This window comes from Maniola jurtina, chromosome 23, assembly GCF_905333055.1.
Source record: "Maniola jurtina chromosome 23, ilManJurt1.1, whole genome shotgun sequence".
In the NCBI taxonomy this organism is placed as follows: domain Eukaryota; kingdom Metazoa; phylum Arthropoda; class Insecta; order Lepidoptera; family Nymphalidae; genus Maniola; species Maniola jurtina.
This window is the reverse complement of record NC_060051.1, coordinates 4,995,632-5,017,141: the sequence shown is the minus strand read 5'-3', so window position 1 is coordinate 5,017,141 and position 21,510 is coordinate 4,995,632. Positions and strand designations below refer to the sequence as shown.

The 21,510-nt window shown below is 36.9% G+C and overlaps 1 protein-coding gene across 5 annotated transcripts in view; it reads right to left on the bottom strand.

The window, feature by feature from the left end:
- Positions 1–21,510, bottom strand: part of LOC123877329 (ankyrin-3-like) — a 161,937-nt gene that overhangs the window by 5,940 nt on the left and 134,487 nt on the right. For 2 of the 5 annotated variants that reach the window (XM_045923965.1, XM_045923967.1), the window contains exons 18-35: positions 18,396–18,476; positions 17,686–17,857; positions 17,200–17,319; positions 14,327–14,434; positions 13,807–13,936; positions 13,151–13,339; positions 12,614–12,817; positions 11,913–12,067; positions 11,530–11,592; positions 11,189–11,315; positions 10,638–10,766; positions 10,340–10,432; positions 10,057–10,174; positions 9,564–9,670; positions 8,733–8,805; positions 4,458–7,859; positions 4,213–4,294; positions 125–3,296 (exon numbers count right to left, since the gene is read on the bottom strand). In XM_045923965.1, the coding sequence (XP_045779921.1) occupies positions 3,263–3,296; positions 4,213–4,294; positions 4,458–7,859; positions 8,733–8,805; positions 9,564–9,670; positions 10,057–10,174; positions 10,340–10,432; positions 10,638–10,766; positions 11,189–11,315; positions 11,530–11,592; positions 11,913–12,067; positions 12,614–12,817; positions 13,151–13,339; positions 13,807–13,936; positions 14,327–14,434; positions 17,200–17,319; positions 17,686–17,857; positions 18,396–18,476 (5,387 nt within the window). In that variant the 3' untranslated portion in view covers positions 125–3,262. Of the gene's footprint in view, positions 1–124; positions 3,297–4,212; positions 4,295–4,457; positions 7,860–8,732; positions 8,806–9,563; positions 9,671–10,056; positions 10,175–10,339; positions 10,433–10,637; positions 10,767–11,188; positions 11,316–11,529; positions 11,593–11,912; positions 12,068–12,613; positions 12,818–13,150; positions 13,340–13,806; positions 13,937–14,326; positions 14,435–17,199; positions 17,320–17,685; positions 17,858–18,395; positions 18,477–21,510 lie in introns of those variants that run through there. The other 3 variants (XM_045923966.1, XM_045923969.1, XM_045923968.1) reach the window with 2 other exon arrangements.

Sequence of the window (21,510 nt, the reverse complement as noted above, 5' to 3'; positions counted from 1 at the left end):
ACAAATGTCAAGCTGTCAAGATGGACGTTGCCTAAATACATAATTATTTATTTGAAATTGATGTTTTGGAAAGTTCAAATACTTTGGATCGTCGGGGGTGTTATAAATTTTTAATTTACACTTGTTATGGTATCTTATCAGTACCCAATCATCAGTACTATGGAAAAATCGTGGATTGTAGTAGTGGTCCTCATTTACCACGAGATCAAAGGCGTCAAAGTACTGTATCTCTCCTACTGTACTCACATTATTTAATCGATGACCTACTTCGAATTTCTCAATGCTAAGTGTCTTGTATCGGGCGATTAGTGTAGCAACTAGTTTCAGTAATCGGCTGATCAAAATTCCGTAGTTTGTTGGCGCTTACACTTGTGCAATATCCTTACAGTTACAGAAAACATTTCGACATAAGTAAAAGACGGACAATTTGCGGCATTCAAAATGGCCGCTTCGTGACCTTGAAATAAGTTTAAAGTTAATTAAAAATATTTTATTGATATTATATACTTTTATAGTGTCAAACTACACTCGAAGGAAATGTTTAAATTGAAATACACATTTATTCGTTCACTATGAAATTTCAATAAATTTTCACGCCTAGAAATCCGTTTTACGATTTAATTTATAGACTCCGTTCACACGGTATTAACAACGCACGTTTTTTTCGCTGGATAACTCTTACCGAATTGTAGGTGGCAACTGGCACCATTACGTTACCAATTCACTGGGTGTAGAACCATTTATACGGTTAAAACTGTGTGGATACGTTTTTTACAGTACTAATACTAACAACGTGTAAATGGTTCTATACTCAGTGGAAGCGCCGAGCTACGTATCTGGTAAGATTCACCTTGCAAAAAACGTGCGATCTTACTGCCGTGTGAACGGGGTCTGAATATCGGCGAATCAATATGTATTTCAAATTTGTTAACTAAAAATAATATATTAAGTCGTAAGTGTATAAAAATAAATACCCTAGCAGATCTATGATAAAGCTATGGACTTGTCGATCCACAGAACGAAACGGATGCTGCAAATTACTTAACACCCACTAAATACTGTACAAAAGCAGTGTAGACTTTATAAAGAAAACACGTGTTAAAATACAATAAATTATGCAACATAAAACATTGATATCGGCTTCTATTATACATAAATACTTAAAATTATTATACAGAAATGCAAAATTATCTGATTTCACGTCACTATAATAAAATTTCTACATCTACACAATATGTGGGCCCTTAATATTAAGGGGCCTTAATTCTCATTAGATTGAATTTTAATTTTATTCATTTTAAAAAGATATTAGACGCAACAGTATAAAATCTAACTCGTAACAAAATGACTATTTTATACAAATTAATAAAATTATATAATAATTAATATGTCGATGTATAAAATTGCAATATGATTTTAAACAGTTTACAAAAAAAATCGATAGACAGGCAAGATTAAAGACATGATTCAACTTGTATAAATCTGTATAAATTATTAAAAAAAAACATTAGGTAAATTTAATTAATTTGCATTAAAAATTATTATTAACCTACTACTAAGTAGACACGATTTCTTTGAAATCGAATTGTTAAATTAATATTTGCCATAATGACTGTACTCATTTGTACTTGACAATGGAAGCTAGGTATAGCATTTTGTATTCACTGGATAGCGCATAGAGTCTAAAAAGCTGACAGTGAGAAATGGCGGGATATTAAAAAAACTTAGGTCGTTTATTCAACTAGATATAAACGTAGGTATTTATAATTTATATATTTTTTAAACATTTTGGTGAGGTTATAAAAACAATAAACTTTTCAAACAAACACAATACAACAATAAACAAAAACATTTTCTGTAGTGTTAAAGGTTCCCAATAACACGAAAAACTCACTATCAGCTTCCGTTAAATAGACCAGCTATGTTTTGTTTCGTCATATACACAATAACATATTGTTATAAAGCCAATCATGCATAGCCTTTAATCTATTTACATTCAAGAGTCCTTACACACGTCCATCTTTTACGCTGCATTAAATCGGTATCATATTAGTTACAACATCAGTAAGTTACGTCAGTTAGCTTAGAAACACGAGGGTCAAATATGTAAGAAATAAAGCTGCTTTCACAAAATATCCCGTACGACTTCATATCGAGAAATCTGGACACCCAAAGGTTGCATAATCTTTCAAGCAAAGCATTTTACCATCATTTTTAACGGGCGTTCGTACTAATCGAATCTCACTCTAATTAATAATAATTTATCATATAAACACCGACTGACCTTACACCGATATAACATTTATAGAAGGTGTTTTATGATTAATTTTAAAAAGATTCGTATCAAGTGATAAAACGCATTATTAAAACGCAGCAGAAAAATCATCCGTGTGTAAGGCCTCTTAACATTAAAAGCACTAACCTTAATATTACGGGAATTTTTATGTAATTTGACAGCTCCCATTATCTGTTGCTATTCGAGTAAACACGAATAATCCCTTTAACCGACATTCAAAAAAGTAGTATAGGTACAATTGTTGAATAGACATCCACTTAGACGAGAGTAATACACAATGCTTTCTACACTACAACTACTATTGTTTCACTGATTTGTCTTTAATTAGAACCAAAAGTGGGTAATTATATGTTGGATCTAGACTATTCTTCTTCTCATATTATATAATGTATTGGGCATGTCATAATGTCTATATCATAATATTATAAAATCAATATCAAATCGATTGTATTCGATCCTTTAAATCACTTAAAGAATTCTCGTCCAAAACTTTTTTATAAATAAAAATTCTAATATTTATATGTAAGAGCACCCGTGAAACAATAGTACCAGACAGTATATTAACAATAACAAATAAATATTAAGTCTAAACACAGACTAAAGGAAAAGCTAGACAGAATTACACGTGATCCGTTATTCGTGATAATTAAAATGTCAATTTTTTCTGAAGAGGTGTCAAAAGTTTTACAAAACATGTAGTTCATTAGTTCAAACATGTATTGTGCTAGTTTGATACAAACTTTCAGTCAAACACATTAATTACGATTGTAGCAATGATAACCACAACTTTCATTTTTAGGGGACAGGCTTCATCAACATACTTCCCAAAAAGGTGGAGGTCCTCAGTTATTAAATTATATTAACGAATTTTCGTAATCACGTTTGTTAGTCTATCTTTTTCGTTTAGTCCGTGTGTCTAAGCTAGACTATATACCATACGTCGTTCGCCGCAGGTCGCTCGTTCGCTTATTTCTTATTCTTCCTCTTAAGCTTCGGTATTCTGGAATGCGGTGCGCTGGTGTTAGATGCAAGAATTGCGTACCAATTGACATATTGAAATAAGGCACTGTGAAACGTTTTACTTATTTTTGTAAAACTAATTTTATTTTAAATTTTTTAGTGTAGTGTACCTTGTTATACCATTGAACAAAACACATATTATTAATCTACGAGTAAATAAAGACTAGAGTTATACAACCATTAAAGCTTTACAAGAACAGATTTTTTTGGGGTGTTGTTCTCATCAACAACCCCTTTTATAAAAATCCATAACTATATCCAAACTAATTATATTATTACAATATTATAAAGTGTCTGTATGTCTGCTTACTGCTAGCTTTGCACGTCCCAAAATTTCAATCGATTTTGTTGAACTTTGGTACAGAGTTAACTTACACCCCAGGGAAGGACATAGGCTACTTTATATCCCGGAAAATCAGGGAGTACCCAGGGGATACTTAAAAAACTTAAATCCACGCGGATATCATCTAGTCTAGTAGTCTAGTCTAGTAGATTATATTATTATTATATCTTTAATAAAATATTGAGTACTACTATTGATAGCTAGAAGCTATATTCAAATCCCCACTCTTTCAAGTTGGATAAACATCCACATTTGATACATGTACTCAAAACTACAAAATCTTTGTAAATTAATTTAATACTACAGCATTTTTGTTGTAAAAAATATTTATAAATGAAATACAAACAATTTAATTAAGTAAAATGTTTCACAGTTCGAAAGTAGAATTGTAAGATCGTGTTTTGAATGGGGGTGTACAAAGTTGGAGCTTTACTGTTTGATAAGAAAAATTGCCAACGTGAATTAGTCAAGTGCTCAATGGCGTGAAAGTGTATTATTTACATTTTGATTTGATATAGTGGATAAAATAAATTCAACTGTAAGCAAAACTCACCCCGAACTTTTCTTGTGTGGTGATGGTGAAGACTGCGATTTTTCAGATTCAAGCAGTTTCGTGCTGGAATCCTTCATGAATCCTGGAATTATAAGAGCGCACAAAAATATTATTACCAATTTAATTTTATCATTTGTATGGTAACAGCAATAACCGTAGGGATTTATTAGCGATGCGTATGGAACCAATAACTATGAGATCTATATTAATTAAAGGCAAGTCTATTAATGTAATGTTTTATTTACCTTTGCCGGATATTCCGAAGACAGAATTTCCCAAATCATTAAGACTGCTCGTGAATTTATCTGCTTCATTAGAGAGTGCGTCAGTCACAGCCTCCTCGGTTTCTCTCACGCCCTGTTTTACGTTTTCGGTCGTCTTTTCCAGCCCTTCGTCAGCCTCTTCTAACCTGTCCTTCGCTGATCCCTTAACATCCTCAAGTTTATTTCCAGCAGCTAGTTGGAAACCTTCGAACGTGTCTTGCACGTTTCCGAACAACTCCTTAGCATTTTCCTCGGTTTTCGATGCAGTGTTTTGGGCATCACCAGCGAATTCCCGCGTCGATTCATCTAAACTGTCAAACGTATTACCCGCAGAACTCTGAAAACTGTGCAGTGTATCCTGGGCAGAACTTTCTAGTCCTTGCACGTCATCTCTGAAATCAGCGAAAGTATCTCGAGCGGAACTTTGCAAATCTTCGTACGCATACTTAGCGTCGTTTACTTTATCCTTCGCGGCACTTTCACACTGGTCGAAAGCACTGGAGGCTGAATCCTGAACATGAATAAATGAAGCCTTTGCTGACTTCTGTAATGCGTTTCCTTTTTCGTTTGCGATATTTCGGACCCTCGCTAATTCTTCATTTCCGGAATCCTTGATATCACTAACTTTGTTGGCTATTTTAGCATCTACTTGAGATTTCTTATCCGCTGCAGCATTTAAAGTTTCCTCAGCTGTCCTTTTAATTTCATCCGTAGTCTGTTCAGCCTCTTGTATAATTCGGCTCAGTCGGTCTTCAGCTTCAAACTGTACTGAATTTTTAATATTTGTTAGTTCATTTTTTTTATCTGTGATTGCTGTTTCTACACTTTGTTTAGTATCTTTAAGTGATTTATCAGCTCGATCGACTTTGTGATGTAAAGCTGTTTCAAATTCATTTTTCTCATTAAACAGAAAATCTTCTAACTGTTTTTTCGTGTCTTTTGCCTTTTGTGCTGCTTTATTCTTTTCGTCTTTAACATTTTGTACTACTTCAGCCGCTTTATCTTGAACACTTGTAACAATTTCTTCGCCCTGCTTTTCTGCACTTTGTACTAACTCGTCTTTTTTACCTTTTGCAACTTTGACAAGATCCTCAGTTCTGTTTTGTGCGTTTTGTATCATTTCATTTTTTTTATCGTGTACACTACTGGTAAATTTTTCAGTTGCGTCTTTTGCTGTATCAACTAATTCATCTTTCTCATTTTGAACATCTTTAATAATCTCTTGAGTATTTTGCAACAAATTTTCTTTTGTATATTGTACGTCATTTAAAATTCCATCTTTTTTATCTTTGGCATTTTGCAGAAAGTCATCTGTATAATCTTGTGCAAATTGTACAGTTTGTTTAGAGTTTTGTAGCAATTCGTTCTTCTTATCTTGCAAATAATTAACAGCGTTTTCGGAAGCATCTTGTGTACTTTTTACTAATTGGTCTTTTTTAATTTGTATGTCTGTGACCGCATTTTCTGTTGAATCTTTAGCACTTTGTACTAATTGTTCTTTTTTACCTTTAACATCTTGTACAATTTTTTCCGTTTTGTCTTGGGCACAGTGCATGAATTCATCAGTTTTATCTTGCATACCTTTCATAATATTTTGTTTCGTGTCTTGGGCGTTCTGCAATAATTCATCTTTTTTATCTTCCACGTCTTTGACAAATGATACTGTTTTGTCATGCCCACTTTGTATCAAATTATCTGTTTTGTTTTGAATACCATTAACAATTTCTTCTGACTTTTCGTGGCTGATTTGTACGATGTCTTCTTTTTTATCTTGAATGTTTTTAACAATTACATCTTTTTCATCTTTTGCGCTCTGCAAAAACTTTTCTGTATCTTGTCTTATTTTTTCATTCTCTTTAGCAATACTATCTTCTAAGTTATCTCTCGCTTCAGAATTTTGTCTTGCTGCTTCTTTTGCGGATTTTTTACCCTCAGCTACTTTTCCTTTAACGTCATCCTCTATTTTGTCTTTCTCTCCAAAAATGTTTTGGACAAGTCCCGTGAAAAAGTTTTTACCCTCTTTAGATTTCTTTTCAGCTTTTGACTTTGCTTTTTTCCCTTTCTCTTTAACAACTTCAATAGATTCATTCACTTCATTTATTTTTTCATTAGTTGCAAGTTTGGCTTTGTCTATTGTTTCTTCAGTCCCTTTCTTAACATTATCAATCTTGCTATTTACATTTTCAGTAGCATCACTTGCTTTCTCATTAACTGTGTTTGTAATATTTTCAACTTGATTTTCTACATCCATTTTAAGATGATGAATTTTACTTGAAACTGAATTCGTACTATCTTCAGTTTTGCTACTTATGTTATCTGCTACACGTTCAAATGATTTTCCCATCTGTGATATCTCATCTTGACCATTTAGTCTCATTTGTTCACCTCTTTCTATTGCAGCAAAATCCATTAAATGAACTTTATCGGTCAACTTTTCCTTAGAGTTATTAAAGAGTATAGGTACATTATCAAGTGTGTGTGAGATTTTGCTGTGCAAATCAGCTGTTTCATCACTAAGTTTTTCTTGAACTTTTTTCACTGATTCTGAAATATCATCCACCTTATTACTAACTGCATCATTTAGCCTGTTTGCATCGTCTTTTAGGTCTGACTTTAATTTTTCTTCTTTACTAATAAGGTCATTTTTAATATTTTCAGACTTTACTATTAAATCTTCTTGTATTTCGTTGGCTTGCTGTCTGACATTATCTTTTTCTTTTTTGACTTTACTGAGAGCATTTTGTAATTCACCGTGAGCACTGTCGGAGATCTCGTGTATCTTTTCATGTGTGGTAAACTTGACTTGTTCAATTCTGTCGGCTAAATTAGAGGTCTCCTCGTGACTATGTTTTTCGCCCTTGAATTTGCTTTTACAGCAGTCGTCATAGAACTGGAATGGATCGGTAGTCTTATAACGCAGAGGAGTATCTACGGGTTGCATATGCTGATATTGCTCGTATACGTCTTCGGTTTTAATACGTAAATCCTTAGGATCTTCTTCATCTACCATCAGTTTAGTGGAATACACTTGGCTATTGAGATCGTCGTCATCTTTAAGGTGTGGCTTTTGACGTACATCCTTGAACATATCTTCTACTTTTTCAAGTATGTCCTCGTTTATGATTCTCGGGGCAGGTTTTGGTGGTGATTTTTCTTTGGATTCGCGTGGTTTGGGCTGAGGTTTGGGAGAAGATTCTTTGCTGCTGTCTTTATCGTCACTGTGACTGAACACATTCTTTACTTTATCAGCAAGCCCGCCAAGGAAGGAACCTCCTTCAGGCTTCTTTTTACCCTTCTCTAGAGTGTTCATTGGCGTCTTGTCTTCGTCGGAATCAAAAGTAGCTTTTGTTTTATTGGAATCAACGTGCAGGGTGTCACCATTTACTGAAATAAATGATCGATTACTCTACATGCTCTATGTACTTACACTAAAATCGGCGAAGGGGTAGCCTCTGTACAAGGGGAAAACATTATAAATAACTCTTCTCTTGCGTTTATTGTCTATATAAAACATTTTACCGGTCGGTTATTCATCAGTAATGAAAATAAGTCAAATTAATAGGTTTTCATACTGAAATAAAAATAATCAAGTTTCCTAGTTCATTATTATTAGAAACATTATGCCATGTACTAATTTACTTGATTAGAGACACGGTATGATGAAAAAAGCATCTAAAAAAACTACGCAAGTGATTCCACGAGCAAATGGTATGTGATGAGTGCCCTGATGATTATGATTATAAATTTTTAACCTATTAAAATAAATTTATGTTCAAGAACCCACATATATTCCCTGGTATAAAGACAAAGTTGACTAAGTGAATCCAGTCTTACTGCAGAAGTTTCAGGAGCAATATTCTTAGCAAAGCAAAATATGTGGAATATATGACATTGATAGTAATAGTTTTGTACTGCCAACTGGAATCTACAGTTAGGCTGGACAATCTTTAGTTGCGTTTTAACAAACCCTGTTTATTGTCAGAATATCCAATAAAATTAAATCATTGTGGCTAATTCTGTTATTCTTATTTTCTAAACTAAATTAACAGATCCAAATCTAGAGCTATACTTTTCACAAGGAGCATTATTAAAGGGATAGCAATTCATTTAGACCTGCCATTAGTTTAGGTTAGAGATCGACAAGATTAGCGACATTATAAAAAATATTTCACAAAAAATCTTTATGAAGGTACTAGAAAAGTATTTTTTTATTATTTCGTAAGTTAAGAGGTCTTTTGTAAAATATCGTTGTCTTACCGTGCGGCTTCGTGTCCTTTTCCTGCGTATCTTTGGTGGGATACTTGACGTCACCATTAGCAATAGTCTTATCCTGGCAAAATGAAATGCGTGTTTAGCTTACATGAATGAGGCACTACGTTTTAGGGATATATAGTAGGGTACCTCTTAAAATATACAAACCATACCATGTCATAACTACACATACTTAGCTTGACTTATTTATGGGTAAACTAAGTCTCAGGACTCTCAGGCTCACATCTATAGAGCGGACTTTGACTTTGCTCTCAGAGTTTAGTGTTTACCGAGATAGATTATGTGAAACTTAAAATGGACTTATACAAGTACGCCGGAAGAGATGTGCCATATATAATGACAGTTATTTCTTATGCCGATACAAAGTCAAAGTACGTTCTAAAAGTTTCACAGATTAAAAATCATAGGAAGATTAAAATTTTGAAGAGTTGGCACAGATCCTGTAGCCTCTATAGCTCAACCGGTAAAGGAGTGGACTGAAAACCGAAAGGTCGACGGTTCAAACCCCGCCCGTTGCATTATTGTCGTACCTACTCCTAGCACAAGCCCGACGCTTAGTTGGAGAGGAAAGGGGAATATTAGTCATTTAACATGGCTAATATTCTTTTTTTTTTTTTTAATAAGATTGCCCGGCGCTTTAGATCTTCTGGAGTTAGGTTTTTCCCTCGTATTATGATTTCATTGTCAGTTCACAGCAAAAGATCATATGGGCAGCGCATAGTGCGCCTCTTACGCATCAGCGAGAAACTACTTGTTTACCTTTTCTTCAAGATAAGGACTACAACTGAAACAGACTATAGAAGTGACTATACTAACATGCCCGTTGAGTTGTAGCGGCTCGTCTTCGGGAATGGCTGGTGGGTTGATGCTGTGGTTGTGGTCTCCCCAGTGGAAGCTCAGCTCATCCTTGAGGGCGTCAAATCCTGAAAATACATATCACTTTCCATGAAAAAGTATTCGATAAAAATATAGTTTTTAGACATTTTTGTTGCGTTACGCATATAACATTGCTTGCGGAACGCATGCGACTGTAACAATAGGAAAGTCTTCCTCCGGACTGTAACACCCGTGACGCAGCTAGCCCAAACGTTGTATCTATCCCCTCTTCCCCCTGTCGCATCTCACTTCGTATTACAGAAAAAAATCGTGGGTATAGTATGCGGAAGGACCTGGGTGCGCACCGCATTATTATCCCAAACCATTATGTGATTAAAGGGAAGGGGTCGCGACCCTCAGCGAATAAGTCGGAGAGAGAGAGGGAGAGTGAAAGAGAGAGAGGAAGTAAAGACACGTAATAGAGGATACATACCAGACTGGTCCAAGTTGAGACAGTCGAGATGGCTCTTGGCCGCTCTAGGCGCGATGCGTTCGGGCAGAGATACGTCTAACACGCACGCGGGATTAGGCGACTGTTCACCCTTCGCCACCTATAGGATACAATTTTCTTGTAGTAAATAAATAACAAAAAATCCATCATTAAATTAGCTATTGTTGAAGAATAATGACATTTATGTCTATAAAACACTGAAATGAACATATTCAAATATCACAAAGGTACTAAAGAAGTCTTCAATTCAAAAATTGCTGCTTACCTTAGGTTCGTTCATGAAGTAAATTCTGCCCGACGGGGTCTCCTCGTGATGTTTGACGCGAACGGTGAATTCCACGCGGTTGTCCTTGAAAGCCTGACAAATAAAGCAAAAAATCATGTATAGTTCTTCTACTTCACGACGACCTTTTGGCTATATTTGTGAGTGCACATGTACGCATTGCTATAGTGTGCGTAGCGTTCAATGTCTGACGCGATTTTCTGTACGCACACAAATATATACTATATACTTAGATAATTTGGAACCGTATTTTGGTTTGCCTGACGAGAACAATACGTACCTCGAAGATGAAAGTGGGTTGTGTTCCAGACTTGGTGACGGGCACGAGGTTTCCAGAGAATTCCAGGTACACAGGTTTGCTGTCCAGGAACCGCACCGAGGTCGAGTGTGCCACTTCGGTGTAGTGCTCCTACAAAAAAATATGAATTAATCATCTTATTTGAAACAAAGTTTCTCAAGGGAAGTTTGGAATGGAGAGCTGAATGTCAAAAACTGAAACAATCATCCATATGAGTGAGCGAGACAGTATTGTCTGACAGTTTTGTTTCTGGTTGTCTCAAAATACCTCACGACTTGTTTTATTTAGTCGACGTTAAAGTATTCAATACTATACAATCTTGCATAGTGATCTATTTTTCCAACTATGATTTTAAAGGAAAAATTTAAAGATTACGTTATATTATGTATATGGTGTATAAACAAATGTGATGAATTATTATCACAACTAAAGCTATGGGAGTTCTAAACACGCCGTATAAGAGTCGTATACAAGAGCTGATTTTCTCTCGTTATCACCATTTCACAGTCTGAATTAAAGCATTTTTAGCTTACCTGATGCAGTAGCGTGTCATAAGCGTATCTGTCGGTGATATACAGCACTAGCAACCGCCCTTCTAAAGCGTCCAGGCGTTTGCCCAATACAACGATGCGTACTTCAAATGGTACCAGAAGCATTTCTCTGCAAAAACAATAATAATCATTATTTTTTATTAGGGTTTCGTGCCTCAAAAGAAAAAACGGAACCGTTATGGGATCACTTCGTAATCTGTCTGACAAGAAAAGGTAATCAAAACATATAAGGAACTTTCCGTTGACCTTGAACCATGAAATTTCGCAGCTAATAGCAAAAGTAAAGGATAAAATCCGAAAAACGTGAATTTGAGGTTACCTACCTGTATAATTCTGTTGCTAGTTTCGTTGCGTCGCTAACATTTTGACAATTCATCAGCCAGAATCTGGAACATAAAAAATTGCTTTGTAAGCATCATTACAAGTTTAAGACGTTTAGACATTGCTCAAACTGGGGAACAACAATAAATGTTAAAAGTAGCTAACAAGATAAATCTCCGACTTGACTTTTTTAGTACCCAAGGAGTACCAACGGGACCCTATGATTAAGCCTCCGTCCTCGTTGGTCTGTCAGCGGGCTGAATCTAGTGAACCGTAATAGGTAGAGAGTTGAAATTTTCACAGAGTGTGTCCCTATTGCCGCTATAATAACAAATAATAAAAAAATCACTTTGCCAAGATTGAAGGAAGACTAAGGAGTATATACCTGGCTGAAACAGTGGTGGTGAAAGAAGCACAGTCATCCGTGATGGTTAGAGGTGTGGATCCCGTGACGTCTTCCCACACCGCACGCGCTTGCCCGCCCATTATGGAACACAGTAGTCGCAGGTTTGCGGTGGATTGCTTGTCGTGGCTGTTGATCTAAAAGAAAAAATACTGTGACATAATATGTACTGTCACTTGCCTGTTTTAAGTGGATTATAGCAAAATTGTCATCATCATCATTATCAACCGGTAGACATCTATTGCTGGACAATGGTCTCTTGTAGGATCTTCCAACACTGCACTTTCCGGTGTGAGGTCACCCATTCTAGTATATTGAGACCACGACGTCTGTTGGTATTTCGAACTATGTGTCCATTACCACTTCAGTTTAAGCTTGTAGTTCCTTGTTATTGAAGCAACCGTCTTCTGAACGGCAGAACGCATCTGCGAAGAGGGTGCTGTTGGTGGCATACGCTTGTAGACCTACACGTATGCGTTTTGTATTTGGGCAGTGTTGTGTGTTGCTTGCTTCTCCTGCTTTTTTGTAGTGGGAAGGCAGGCGGAGCATATCCCATGCTGCACGTTGTACCATACAGACTTTTTTGCTTCGGCAAATCATAGCAAATCAAGCTTGTAGTTTTTTAAGGTGGAGCATGGAGTGCGCTTGCCTAGAAGATTCCTTACTATTTAAGCCACCGTTACCTTCTGATCAGCGGGATGCGGTAGAGGAGCAGTGAGAGTGATGCTGCGGTGGAACTTCCTCCGCCGCGGCTCCACGGTGAGCACGGGGGACACGGCCGCGTGTCGAGGCAGGACTCGTCGACAGAGGGTGCTGTTGGCTCCGTGCGCTTGAAGACCGACGCGGATGCGTTTTGTGAGCGCTTGCGGCGGGAATAAGGCTTGGACCTGGTAAAAATACGCCCAATTTAATGTCAAAGTATTGGGACCATAGGACACAATAAATGTTTTAAAGTTTTACGCTGTTTTATTTCACATTTTAGGCGAAAGAGAAAAATTAATTACGGGAATAGGTAGGGGTTTGTTACTCTTTCACGCAAAAACTACTGAACGGATTTGGCTGAAGTTCGGAATGGAGATAGATTATACCCTGGATTATCACACGGCTTCTTTTTATCCCGGAAGATCAAAGAGTTCCTATGACATTTCGAAAAATTTAAATCCACGCGGACAACGTCGCGAGCATCCTCTAGTGTGTCATAAAACGTAGATGTGACTTACTTGTGGTATGTGAGCAGAAGATATAGTGCCTCCCTCAGGTCCAATGATGTGTACTTCTTGTCTGACTCGCGACACCACAGCTAAATAGTGTGGGAAGTCGCAAGTGATGATGCGTGTGACTCGCTCTCCAGCCTCGCCCAAGCTTTCGCCGCTGTTTCCGTGATCTTGTCTTTCGCGGGTTAACGCTTCCTGAAATTAAGCAAAGTAGCATTCAAATTTAATTTATATGTTGGTACTGTTACATGGAATTCTTGATAATCCACGGTGCTGACTTGATCGGACCAAGGTACATGAGGTAAGGTTTTCGGTGAGTGTGCCCAAGAGCTCTTTGACCTGGTTTCTCCTTCACCTTTCTACCATCGTACTGCAAGCATCGTCAAGGTCTACATCCGTACGTAGTTGAAATTCCTTGGACAGGTACGAAGCTATTTGCTTCCTCGTTTATAATCCGAGCCGCTAAGATATGGAACGCCCTTCCGGCATCAGTTTTCCCTTCCACTTAAAATGGGTACCTTCAAGTCAGAAGTGAATAGGCAAGCGCGCTTCATCTTAGGCTGTATCATCACTTGCTAGCAAGCGCTTGGCTGCAGCGCTAGTAAAAAGTATTTAATTGAATACACATTAAAAGATATCAATAGGTAGAATCATAGAGTTACTTGTATCATAGGGTTGTCATTGTTGTGCAGGTAGTGGTCCTGCCAGGTCTCCCCCGTGTCAGATCGCAGTATTACGATTTCCCGCTCAGGGCACGACGCTGTGAAGATTGGCACCTCGATGATAACGGGCCTGCAGAAACATATATTAGTCATGAAAGCGAATAGCAAATACAGATGGTCAATTGCGAAAAACCTGGTTTTTATTGCCACAATCTCAATTATTGTGATTGGCTGACATTATGGTATCTTTGCGGCGACGTGGACGGTCGACTCCTAGGCTAAATAAAGCTCTAGTTTGACAGCGACAATGTGACAATCGCAATCATCCCTAAGTTGCCGACATATTCTGCATTGACTTCTATCAATAGATAAATTCGGTCAATCACAACAGTTATTGTGATTGTAGCAACACCATCATCCCAACTTTCCTGCTAAGGGAGCTTGTAGCACATTTGTCGCAAAATTAACAATTTTGTCGTAAATTCGATAGCAAAAAGATTTATGATTGAAAAATATTTACCCTAAAAATTTGGCTCCCTGTGGTTGCAGTTCCAGCAGTCTTGAGGCCAGGGCTTCGCCTTCCATGAGTGGGGGAGGCGCCGCCACGGGAGCTCTTCGTGTGGCCGCTCTGTTAACAACAAAAAGTAGATTCTACGCATTATTGTATCCGTATACACAAAAGTGAATCATTTTATATCACTTTTCTTTTTGAAGTGTAATCTTGGCAAAGCCAACGAAGACGACAGACATTGGTGTTTGATATCATTGCTTTGTCTTATCTGATTCAGTACCCAATTTAACAAAAAATCATATATCATCGGCCAAAAATAAACAAACACACAAAAGCTTGTAAAATTGGTCTTGAAGTAACACCGAGTTTGTATCATTTTTAAAAATATCAAGATCGCTTATTCGGCAATCGGTTCGAAATAAGATGACGCACAATGCCTACATCCAATATTATACCTACTTTAATACCTACATTTAATGTAAATACGTTCACTCGACGTCTGGTCATCAACATTTTTAAACATCATCTCAAAGGCCAGCCAAGGACATATGATCTTTGGATATATTTCCCCAATCGTTTCTCAATTTTGATTTTTACACTGTTTTTAAGCGATAGCCCTAACATACTACAGATTACACTAATTAGTTGATGGTTGAGCTTGGATTGTTTATTTGATACTATTAATTAATTATCTATGGAATCATTAAACCTTAATTATAGATACTGATTTACAACCCCATAGCACAACAGTTATTGCGTGGTTTAAAATTTGAAAGATCCCACACATTGCAACCCCTGCTCCTAGCGACAATTTTTGGTTTAGTTGGAGGGGAAAGGGGAATATTATTTAGGTTTAACATGGCTAATATTCTTAAAATACAAAAAATATATTTAACTAGGCTGGATGTAGCTTGGACTGTATATTCAAGCAGTAGCGCTAATTTTTAAGCAAAACATCCTTAAAATAGCTCTTCTTTATTGATGACAATCTGATTTATGAATCATCCCCTGAATTTAGTGGGCGTATTAGACATTGAGTTATGGGGGCTATTGTTTCAACTTTTATGAATGGACAAATTGCTTTATCGCGTGTCATACTTCTATATTCGATCTATTCAGGCAAAATTGCCTAATTTTAACCTACTAAACGAAACGTTAATGTTCTGGTTATTACTTATTAGCTGAAGCACGCAACTTTTCATAAGAGACAACGGACTGATAGGGGACTAGGGGCAAAAATAGCGATAAAATCACTAAAAATTGGGGTAAATACCTAGGTACATGTCGCATTACATTTATTTTTCCAATGGCAACTTTGCGCTTGACTGCTATGTTACCTGATAAGTGATAATAAGTGTGGCCTTAAAGCACATCTACTTTAATTTAGCTCAGACTTTGCTTACAATTAAAAGTAAACAGATGTGTGATCTATAGAGTGCACTTTGACTTTGTGCAAACTCAGAGACTGTTAAATTCAAATTCAAAATATTTTTAATCAATTAAACTTTTACAAGTGCTTTTGAATTGTCAAAATAATCTACCACTGGTTCGGAATGCCGTTCATACCGAGAAGAACCAGCAAGAAACTCGGCGTTATAAATTGCTGACATAAATCTGTCTAGTTGTAACTGAAGCATAAGTCTGAGCAAAGTGTAAATGCGTTCTATAGATCTCCGCGTTAGACTTGTCAGGGCAGAATCGTAGCAGAATTGCTGCTAATTCGTCCCTGAGGACTATTCGCACTCTCCTGATATTTCTATTTATGATGAACTAGCCGATGCCCACGACTTCGCCCGCGTGGATTTTGGTTTTTCGAAATCCCGTGGGAAGTCTTTGATTTTTCGGGATAAAAAGTAGCCTATGTGCTAATCCAGGATATTACCTATCTCCATTCCCAGCCAAATCCGTCTAGTCCTTTTGCGTGAAGGAGTAACAAATATACACTCACACACACATACACACATATACACAAACTTTCGCCTTTATAATATAAGTGTGAAATGTGATGTTAAGTGTGATTCAAGCAGGCATTTTTCTATGAGCTATTTATTATAGATGGTTGTACTAATTAAAAACATTCTTGTTTTAATGACCTTGGCACTGATATTAGTTTCCTTCCATGTTTTCCCAATGATTTATATCGCTTCTGACTGTAAATATTGTTGTAAGCTAATAAAGCAGTGAGCATTATAGCGCTGTGGCAACGTCCCAAAAACAGAGGACGTTTGTGTTTATGACTCAGTTTGCGTAGTCTGAGAGTTTTGATTATTGTTGGGCTATTACGAATTGTATTACTTCTTTCCCGCTGATTTATTCAACTTAATTTAGTAAACAATGATAAAAAAAAAATTGTATTTTTTTATATTTTTGTATTAAGTAATGTAAGTTTTTGTGTCTAGTTTTGTTTTACACTTTCAGGAAATTTCAAAAGTGAGTAATTTCAAAACATCCTTTGCCTAGTTTAAGCGGTTGTTTGTACAAAAAATATGGAGTTTTAATATTTTCTATGGTTGTATGAAAAAATAGCTTACCAGTTGCCACGTAACCGCTTTTAGCTTTGTATGTTATCATGTAATTGTTTAACTCAATTATCACAATCTGAAGGTTGGCAGAAAAACCTGGAATAACGGGAGGTGGAAGAAAATGGCATTCAGGATTGAGAAGAATAAGGCCCTCCACACATGGAAGCAAGGCAACGCGACCTAAACAAGTTTTCAACCTGCATTGCCAACTGCGGTGCAACTGATGGGTTCTAATACGGTGTTCACTGGGCACCGAACACTCCGGTCAGCTTGGATTTCATTGAAATATTAGAAAGTACAGAATCAAGCGACGATGAACATTTTTTTTAATACATTGTGTGAGACTGAGATAAGATTTACCGGCACGTGACTCTGGTGGGAGCGGCGCAGGCAGCGGGAGGCACGATGATTCGCACCCCGCCGCGCCGCTTAGCTTTCATCGCGCCACCTCGAGCGTCCACCACGAACGACACCAGGAATCTGTGGGCAAGTTAAGTAGGTCAGTTAGGTAAAATAAGTCTGAAGAATTTCGAGATCTGTGAAGACGAATATGTTCAGTCTTCTTCTCGCGCTGTCATAAAATTTTAAGACCAAGACTTTAAAATATTTTGTTCAGCAAATTAGAAATATTTCTCAGTTTTCATGACTCTACGGGAACTCAAAGGCACAGTTTAGTATCTTGGCAACCGTTGGGGAGTTCATTTGATGTCGAGCGGCTGTTACTGGGCCAGAGGTATCTCAGTGACGTTGTCCTCCATCAGCCGGGCTCGGTTCAACATGCCCGTTTTGCTGTTCTTGTAATACTTTTGCTAACTGCTGCATTATGGCAACAGTTGCGCAACTCACCCGATGTCGAGCGGCTGTCGCTCGATGGTGGCGACGCGGCTGTCGTTGTTGCTGGGCCAGAGGTGTCCATCTGTGACGCTGTCCTCCAGCGGCCGCGCCCGGTTCAACGTGCCCGCTTCACTGTTCATGTAACGGTACTGTTGCTGCTGTTGGATTGGACACTCCACTTCTCCTGGAAAAAAAAACAAAAATTACCTTATGTGCCAAAGAAGTATAGTTCTATAAGTGAAAACATAGATTGAACAGCATTCCGAACCAGTGCTAGATTATTTTGACGATTCAAAAGCACTTGTAAAAGTTTAATTGAATAAAAATAATTTGAATTTTAATTTGAATTGGAATTGGATACAGTCTTTCCATCTATCAAAGAAGTTTTAAACAGAGCTTCCATAGCTATCAAAAATCAAATATCTAGCAAAAATAAGTAGGTAGCTTAAACTGCTAAGCAACTATGAACAGCTTCATAGAATCGTATCAAATTTCAAAGCAAACTTTATTAATTATAGAATATTGCACCAACTTTTCTTATCAAAGGCAAAGTCACACTATTAACCAATTGTTTCCTCCCTCATTGCCGTTCAGTACGAGCCACACTAGACACCGAGATGTGGAAATCCCTTAAAAGAGACCTATACCTCATATTATGTCCAGCATTGGGAAGCCATCGATTGAGATAACAAGGATGGTCATACAATGGCAGATAAACTTACCGCCTTCGTCCTCGGAGTCGCTCATGAATGTATCCTGCATGAGCTCAGGCGCCGCGACCCTGTATTTGCCTTCTAAACCACCTGTAACAATGAAACAAGTAACAAATAATAAAAACAACATAATTACTTCAATTTTTGATGTAGATCCTGGATCAGGATCCTATCCGAATTGTGTAGAGTATGTTGAGCTAAAACTTTTTTTTTGGGTAGTGCCACACATGACAACTGCTATTCCGCTCCGATATGTCAGCTCAAGTGCTCAAGTGCTCAAGTGATGGAAGCACCAGGTACCTACGCCGTAAGGTAATATTATGTGAGCTTTGAAAAAATGTTTTTTCTTTATTTTTCTTATACTTTTAGAAAGATCACTTGAGAGTCCTGAGTCAAATTTTGCGCGTCAAAAGGCTTGATTAGAATGAATAAATTTCATTAATAGACAGTGAGGAAACAATATTTAATTATAATTTGATCTGATCCCTCAGTGTGCGCGGGAAAATGAATTTTTCACTATGCAAAGTGGCAAAATAATCCTAACAATTGAAAAGTTATAAAATATGCTCCCGAAATAACCTCAACGCATTGAGCTGGAAAATAAACTGCACTTTGAAAAAATAGGATACGTTCTATTTGAAAATCGATTTGCAAATACGGGTTGATGCCATTTCTTATCAGAAGCGAGCAATGTGTGTTTTGTTGTTCCAGATAATTATTGATGCAATCGAGCAGTTACAACACGTGTAAATTGGTTTTATTGCACTGATGTAGATTATTTTCTCATACCAATAAATGTGCAATGTGTGGGTTATACCTGTGTAGGTAATCAAGTCTTAGGACAGAAAAAAACCCGGTCATATCCGAACTATCGTACAAGAAATACTACTTTTTTTGTTATATAACCATAAATTCACGGTTTTCAGATTTTTCGTCTTTATTTGTGCTAATACATTACTACCTGCCAAACTAATGATTCTAGTTCAACGGGAAATACCCTATAGGTTTTGATTCCTTTGATGGGTCTTGACAGACACGACAGACATACACACAGATAAAGAAGTGATCTAATAAGGGTTACATTTTACTCTGGACATACGGAACCCTAAAACAGTAAATTGGTATCTACTTTGTCTCGGTTTCCTGTAATATATTAGCTCTGCTACTCGTATATTCATAAACTAAATTAGCTCATAGCTAGTAAAATAAATCTTTAGAAGGTACCAAGACCCGTCACTACGATCGTCAGTAGAAAGTCTACAAGCTAGCGATGTAAGGAAGTCCCTATCATTTAAGGAGCAATGCGTTGCATGCATAAACAATCGAAATTCATACTCGATTATAAATAGAAAGAAATGCTGATATAAAGTAGACATACAGCTGTCTCTTTTTGATGCCATATACCTAGAAGAATAAATGTTTAAGAATTTGCATTACAAACATACGAGTAGGTGAAACTGGGAAACGAGTGAGTGAGTTGAGACATTTGAGTCTTGTTATATTTGTGAGGTATTTATAAATTCCCATACTTGGCAAGCTAGCACCTGTAACTTACATACACATAGGTATAGTACGCGACAGGTCGAGATGGCAATCGAGGTATGAGGCGGAGGGACGGCCCATACACCGCACGTCACCCGCGTTATCCCGCACCGGGTTAACGCGGGTGACGCGGGCGTCGCCACCCCTGACGTCTGATTACGAGTATTAGATGCAAGTAGCCAGTAGGCACCTTTAACCAAACGTTTCAAAACATAAGACATTTACTGCTACTATCTTACAATGGTTTCTGTTCTATGTGCGAAGACACTAATTAGCAATAGATATAGTGCAATAGTACCTATTACAAAAACGTGTGTTGTTTCAAAAGGTGACATAGTATAGTGACATAAATATATTCTGATAATTCATAGAACCATTTCGTAGGATGTACTACGTGGAAGACTTGGACCATTGCCTAGAGAAAATTCATTGACAATATTATATTTTCTAATACTGAATCATTTTCTGTATAAGGAATTCCGTTTTGAGTTATACTAATTATTGGCGTCACTCAGAAAAGCAGGTATTATTTAAATATTTTTATCGAATTATTGGAATGTCCTCTCCAAAACCAACACAAAAAAAACACAAGTTTAATGTGTAAGGTTATCCGAGAGTTTTAATCTAAACAAACTAATGCCAAAATAAATAATTTAATTAGAGCGTGATTGCTATCACAACATCTAATTATCAGTTCACAACCCAAATACCGAAAATATGCGATATCGCTCCGAATCTCAGAAGGAGACTGAACTAAAACCTTCGAAACACCCGTATTTATGCAAGTTCAATCTTGTTGGCCACCTAGCAACAGATTGTAGGTATGACATCGAATGAGCCAAATATCGATTTTATCAAACTACCTGCATTAGGTAAATTAATAATTTTATAATTTTGTCACAAATTTTATATTATTTTTGACAACTCAAATCAACTTTTTAAAAATAACCTTACAGTTCGGCCGTCCTGAATTTAACACGCCCTCGTGTTTCTAAATAATCTTGTCATGTCAGTCGCGGGCTTCCTTGCCCTAAGTCAAATCCAAATCATGGGCTATCCTGCCCTCCGTCAAATCATTAAAACCTATCCTTGAACTGCCGAACTCTCAGTTTTAATATCAAATCAACAATAAATCCAAACGACTAACTTCTCATTCGATGTATACGAAATCTGAACCACTTATTGCAAATTACTTTCCACTACACAAAAGACTAAATTCTTAAAAAAAAAACTAGAAATTTTAATCACCAAATCAAACTCAATAAAAAAATTTAATCAAATGTGGGTTGTTTACAAAAAGATACCAAAGCGAAATTAAGGCAACGTGAGACACGTCCCGCTTCTGAATTATTGGCGTCACTCAGAAAAGCAGGTATTATTTAAATATTTTTATCGAATTATTGGAATGTCCTCTCCAAAACCAACACAAAAAAAACACAAGTTTAATGTGTAAGGTTATCCGAGAGTTTTAATCTAAACAAACTAATGCCAAAATAAATAATTTAATTAGAGCGTGATTGCTATCACAACATCTAATTATCAGTTCACAACCCAAATACCGAAAATATGCGATATCGCTCCG